This window comes from Anser brachyrhynchus (assembly GCF_964034855.1).
Source record: "Anser brachyrhynchus genome assembly, chromosome: 12".
NCBI classification, from domain to species: Eukaryota; Metazoa; Chordata; class Aves; order Anseriformes; family Anatidae; genus Anser; species Anser brachyrhynchus.
This window is the reverse complement of record NC_137707.1, coordinates 11,823,721-11,830,337: the sequence shown is the minus strand read 5'-3', so window position 1 is coordinate 11,830,337 and position 6,617 is coordinate 11,823,721. Positions and strand designations below refer to the sequence as shown.

The window sequence follows — 6,617 nt, the reverse complement described above, 5'->3', positions numbered from 1 at the left end:
ATCTGCTGCAGACACACAGGTGACATTCCTCTTTGTCTCCAGAGCCATCACACTCCTGGCTTTGCCGCTGAGCACCAGGGAAGCTGGTTTTATTCTGCTGCTCACTTTGCCACCCTGTGGACAGTCACCACCTGCACAACCAGCCTGCTTTTGAGGAACTGCACAGCATGCCCACATCTGAACACGCACTGCAGTTGTGCTTGCAAGCACGAAGATGTAAAATAGCAGCAGGTTCACTCAGCTGGAAGCGTGAGCCAAGACAAACTCACTCTGCCTATCCAGCTTCCTAAACCCATATCCTTGAAGCTGCAGAAAGCAAATAGCCTCAAAAAGAAACATCAGCTCTTCTCATCCCAGCACAGGGTCACATTAATACTTAGTTCCCAGAAAACTTCTTAACTCTTAGACTTTTCAGCCTTATTCTGGAGGATACGATGTTCATCTTTGCCTAATTTCTAACTTCAATTTCCTCAGCTAATTTAAAGCTGGGGTTTGCTGTCTCACCCACAGCTGGCATACATAACCTCCTCCTTAATTAAGATGCACTAAATCCCTGAACCAACATAATGCATTGCAAAGACACCAGTCACCCACTGGACTCAACAGGTCAGACGCCAGACTTTGCAAATACCCACGGTACTACCTGCTTCAAGATGCCCGTGGCCTTTGTGCCAACAGCTTCCAACAAGCGAGCGAGCTATCCGAGGCACTAAGTACTAAAGGCTGCTGAACAGAGTTAGCTAAGGAGTTGACATTTCTGCAAGCATCTTTTTACTCTAACTCATTTATCATTTTTCAATAAAGAGAGCCAATGATGAGCATATACAAGTACAGACGTAAGTGCCTGCAATTTTTTATTGAATCAAAGCCCTTAACCACATCAGAAATCAAAAGGAAAATCAAATACGAAGAGATGCATTTTTCATTCCAGAGCAACTAAGTTGAATATAGGTTTTAGACTGCTTTAACTTTACATCTGAAAACAGTACGTTTATATCTTGCGTAAGTTCTTGCTAAATAGAGTTGAATGCACTTACTCTTCTCCCATGATTTCGAAGTAGGGAATAATTAAGTCTCAAGGTTAAAGTATCTGAATTTGGCAGCTTGGTATTTAGACTGCAACTCCACTGAAATAATTGCTTATCAGGAGGTCACTGTCTTACAGTCCCCCACTTTGCCAAGGAAATTGCACAATACATCTTTCATAGGAAAATATTTACATGAAGTTTAAAATATTGTTGAAGCAATTTAACAATAGATTTTTCCTAAAAACCTGCTAATGCATATCTAGCAATTTGTTTCAAGATACTACACTCAGTGTAATTTAAATAGTATTTGAAACATTCCAACAGGAATCACATTGCACAGAAGAAGCAATTTGCTTCTCTAACATTTTTGCCCACCTGCTTAGAGCCTGTGCATTTAGTGCACAAGTTTACAATGCCAAGCTTCTATGTAGGTTTCTAATAAATGCTACAGAACGAAGTTCTTTGGAATGAGAAGAATCATCTTGTCTCTGTGCCACAGCTTAAGGCTTCTTGGAGAAGTTTGATTCATCAGTGAAGGCCAGAGAAATGCCACACATTTGCACTTGTGCTGGAGTTTTTATCCATTTCACTCAGGGAAACTAAAGCCCATCGACATTTCAGACAAGCAGACCGGTGTCAATTGCGGGTCACCCTAGGCCCTTCCGGAAGGAGGGATGCAAAGAAAGTCTTGAAAAACACCCATGCTGTGCTCATAAACGAAGGGTTGGCCTGCTGCAGTTCTGGTAAAGCTTGTCCCTCATCAGATGCTGCTTCATTGTCATCTGCTCTGTCCGCATTCCCTCCCTGCTGAAAGAGAGAAGATTCAGTGAGTCATTGTAGAAATGCATGAGAAGAATCAGGTAACCGGCATGATTGTTACTTGACTTTCACTGTCAGAATATGAAACCCATGCAGTACTTCTGTACCAAAGTACCTCCCAACAACCACAAAGTTAGAAGAACACGCTATGTTGTGGCTAACTCATGCTGTATGTCCAAGAGGACTGCTTAGGACAGATACAAGCACCAGATCAGGTGAACTATGCATGCATTTACAGCTAACTTAGTGAACAGTGGCATCAGCCACAAGTGCCAACTGTAAATGCAGGACTCAGATTGCTCATGTGCTCATATGCCACCAGTCTTCAGTTACAGAACTTGCATGGTCTTTGGCAGACTATTTTCCACCGTAACACCCCAACAAACAAATAACTAGCAGACAGCATACAGCAGCCTGAAATATTTTGTAGAATGAACTACACCAAAAGCAGCATGCTGGCAATTATTTATCCACAGAAGATGCTTCTCCACAAAAAATTAGTCATTTTTACTACTAAATTGTAATTAGAAAGCTAGAAGTGAAACTTCACAGGGTTTCCATGTTGCTATTTTTAAAAATACAGAGACAATACCTGTAAGTTATTGTTCTGGTCCTGGTTTATAGCAGCTTGAGGAGGAACGTTATCTGGGAAGGGCTGAACTGGTCGCTGTCTAAATGGAAACCATCCAACGTGATGCCTGGGGAAGCCAATGTATTTGTATTAATAGTGGCTAAACCCTACTCCTTCCTGTTACACCAAGGCAGTTCAGTAACATCTGACTGCTCTAATCACTGCAGACAGCAAATTCAACATGCTAAATTTTTGCCCTGACCTGGGAAATATTTTAAAGTCTCCTATTAGCAGGCAAACCATGGGATAGGATGACACAGCTAACCATCTGCTAGCATTCAAAATAAGCAGCACTGCATCTAGGTTCATAACTCTTTAATCAGGACTAAGCCTGCTGGAAGATGCTGCTACAGAACTGGAACCTGCATCTTAACCATGCTATGTATACCCCTGGGTACCTTCTCTGATCCTAAAGGGCACAAAGAACAGGAGAAACGGCACCATCTTACCAGAACATAGCAGGCCATGCAGACCCACTTAGAAAGTTAGTATCTCTACAGTGCCTACACCTTGTGGGTGTAGCAGAAAAAAACACATGGTCAGATAACTTCCAAAGCAACCAAGTCCCTCTCCCCACATTTCAACCACTCATTTCCAAACAAGCTCGTCAGTTGTTTCATATTTGTCAGTTGTTCCATATGTACCTGCTCTATATCGCAAAGTTGCTAGGGCTTCATAGAGAGTGACTTTGGTTTCCAACAGTTTTCTAAAAAGTCAACTACAACAGCTATAGTACAAAAGAGGGGCGAGAGGCTCTACTATCACCTATTCATTCTTCTTGGAACCCAGAGGCCAGTTATATTTTTGCTAAACACCAGGATGAGATGTGCAGTTCATCTTTTCTAGGTGTAAAAGTTCTCTAAGCTCAAAGACCAGAAAGCTCACCACCCTGCAGAGCACAGCACTTCTATAACGTTTCTGACAATACTAGAGATCAACGCCATACACTTACAGATACATCAGAACAGTGCCACCCATAACCAGGAGGAATCTGCTGATACTGGAGTAGAAATAGATGATGTTGACAAAAACATAGAACAGCGTTGCAGAGTAGAGCCAGTCCAACCAATCCCGATTGCCACCCTCCTCCTCTTCTTCCATGAGGGGACCCCCTTGGGCATTCATCCTCAAGTTCTGGTTGGCTGCTGCATTAACCTGTGGAGCAGCATTCTGGTTTCCAGGTTGATTTTGTGCAGGAAACGGATCTGGGAGAGGAGCGGGGGGTGTCACTTGTGCCACCGGTATCTCCTGAGAACGTCGTGGGTGAGACTGGTCAGCAGATGCAGCAGTAGAGGCCAAGCTGAAAAACAGAAAACAGAGTAAGGCTTAACTCAAATCCCTTCACGTGGAACAGACACTGAAAACTCGTCCATCTTAAGAGTACAGAACTATGAAGTCAGGTCACATACAAGTGCCAAATAAGTATAGAGACTCCATGGGTTAAAAACACAAGTTTTGGCTTTGCCTATGACAAACAGTTACAAGATGACTTCAAGTCAAACCCCACACCTTCACTTTAGCAACTTCAACACTTCATAAAAAAATTTCTGGAGCAATCTAAAGGTATTCTGGAAGGCTGCTACGATTGTCTTACATGCACCAAGGATTTCCAGTTTGGGGGCTACTTTAAACAGTCAAAAAAGATTGTAAGGAGCTAAGGCTTATCAGCAGAATTAGATTTACTCTAGAGATGCCTGCTCTCCCAGTGAAGGCAGGCAGAGATCTGCCATTTGCAAGATTCAAATCACTAGCCTAAAAACTAAGCCGAACACCAGATGACAGAGCTGCATTTCCACACCACAGAGTGTAAGGTACAACAGAGAGTCTGACCACACTAAACCAAAAGAGGAAGGACTACCAGAAGTTCTCCATTTCCTTGCATTACAGTTTCTGCTTTCTACTCATGGCTTTACAAAGACTTACTATTGCATGTAATATTGTCTTGCGTAAATCTGCTGAAGCCAGGACATCTGAAGCATGCTATAGGTCGTATAAGCAGAAAACCCCGGGGCTACAGTCTGGAAAGGATTGGGAGGTGTTTCAAGCCTGTTCAAAAGAAACACTTGTTAACAAATACTGCACAAGACAGCTATTTATTACAGGACACATGTAAATAGCTTCTACCATTTCATGCACTGAAACAAAATGAATTCTTCCTTATGCATTATAGCCATCTCTCTACTCAAATGAATAAAAGGAAGATTTTCATCTAACAGTAGGGCATTTTCCTTTGACTTCTTCCATGCCCACTAAAGCTTATACACCCTTATGACCTTTGGCCTATGTTCCATTGTCCTTGTCTTGAGACATGGCATAAGGGGTTAGCAACCAGTCTGCCCCAGAAAGGTCAACACTTCAAAGATCTTAGTGATGTATTCACCTAGTATTGGCTTCCGCTGAAGCCTGGCCACCAGAAGAACACCTCAGTCTTTCACCATCTGAGGAAGATGCAGCTGGTTCTTGACTAGCTTCTGACATTAGCCTTGGCTGACCAGTTTTAACCTAAAGACATCAACACAGTTAGCAATGAATTACTATTTTAGTGATGAATTACTATTAAAGTCTTATGCAAAAAGGTTACCTCACACTGAACATGCCTCTTGATTTAGAAACAGTTACACAGTTCATGCACTTTCTGCACCAGGTACCTCCAGGTGCCATTGCAATACTGTATTTACTGTGTATTACTGTGTATTTTCAGTTTTCACCAACAGTCAAGTCCCCTCTGGGGATTAAAGAACTGGAAAAAAACTGTCAAAAGCGCACTGAAGACAGTTCAATTTTAGCTACCCGAGTTTCTGCTTGCTTACACATCTGCTGTACACAGATGTAATTCAAGAGCTGTTCTGCAGTGATACATCTGTATAATATTCAGACAAAGGGTGACTCACAACGGCAAGCTCCAAACATGGGTAAGATAAGTTCAAATGTCTATATTGGGCAACATAAACACTTCTAGATACTTGAAAATAAAAATGAGTTTGCACATTTGCACTTCAGACTGTAAGTACTCAGATCAATTACTAATGTTTATCTTGAGCTTCCTCCACAGGAAGAGTCATGAACAGTTAGAGTGTCCTCAACTAACAGTCTTGCTTCCCCACACATTGACAGAGCAATCAGAACTGCTTCTAATAACTACATCTTCTGCCCACAAAAAGCCTCCATCCAAAAGAGTGCAGGATATGACAGGTCATATTCTCCTTAATAAAACAGAGTTTACCAAAAAGCAGTTTCCCTCTAAGCGATGTTGTTAGGACTAGATTACAACTGAGACATTTCTTAACAGGTGCCATCATGATCTGTACCACTGAACCACAAGTTATTTTTGAGCTTAATCCAAATATGTTCTCACACTCCAAACCAATCAAGTTACCAGCAACACTGCCAATGCATTAGCAGGAAACACCTGCGTTATCAGCAAACTTCTACAACCCAAAGACTCAAAGCAGTACATTAGCTTAGTACCTCTGAGTTGGTTTCTTGCACATTTGCAGGAGCCTTGAGGTTGTACACCAAATGAAGAGCATGCAACTCCTCCTGCTAAAACATAAGTGCAGGAAAAATGAATCTCTTGTAACACGCTCAGTGCACCTCAGCGCAGCAAAAAATATTTTTTATACCTTTGGCAGGAACTCCTGGAGATGCTGGTGATCGAGTAGCAGCTTCCCGCAATAAATCAGCTTCTGCTCCTCTTCGGGCTTTGAAGGAGAACAAAGAGCAGGGTTATTTGCTCGGCCGAGCTCGAAGCCGCCGACCGCAGCGCCGGCAGCCCCATGCGAGCAGCGCACCCACGGCAACCGCGGCGGGCAGCCCGGCCGCGTTAACGTTTAACAGGGGCCGGCCCCGGCGCCCGCCCGCCGTCACCGCAGGGCCCTGACGCGACACCCGCCCGCTGCAACCGCGCCCGGGCCTTGCGTCAGCCGGGCCCCCCCCCCCCCAGCCCCCAAGCCCCAGCCCCACGACCCTCACCGGCGCCCCGGGCACGATGCGGCGCAGCTCGGCCTTGAGGCGCCGCACGGTCCAGGCGGGCTCGGCGCGGAGGCGCAGGTCGGGGTGGCGCCGCGCGGGGCTGCGCACCAGCAGCGAGAGCTCCTGCGGCTCCGCCATGACGCGCGCGTAAGGCGGCGCCCCCCGCC

At 44.5% G+C, this 6,617-nt stretch overlaps 1 protein-coding gene across 4 annotated transcripts; it reads right to left on the bottom strand.

Annotated features, from left to right (window-relative positions):
- Window positions 1-823: 823 nt before the first annotated feature.
- Window positions 824-6,617, bottom strand: HERPUD1 (homocysteine inducible ER protein with ubiquitin like domain 1). Of its 4 annotated transcripts, none has more exons than XM_080551961.1 (8): window positions 6,451-6,617; window positions 6,102-6,179; window positions 5,947-6,021; window positions 4,859-4,980; window positions 4,402-4,524; window positions 3,431-3,778; window positions 2,440-2,545; window positions 824-1,835 (listed from the first exon to the last, which is right to left on the bottom strand). In XM_080551961.1, the coding sequence occupies exons 1-8, from the start codon at window positions 6,586-6,588 to the stop codon at window positions 1,665-1,667; spliced, it is 1,161 nt and encodes a 386-aa protein (XP_080408087.1). In that variant the 5' UTR covers window positions 6,589-6,617; the 3' UTR covers window positions 824-1,664. The 4 variants fall into 4 exon arrangements, with proteins under 4 accessions (XP_080408087.1, XP_080408088.1, XP_080408089.1 ...); XM_080551962.1 differs by having other exon boundaries at window positions 824-1,832; XM_080551963.1 differs by having other exon boundaries at window positions 5,947-6,018.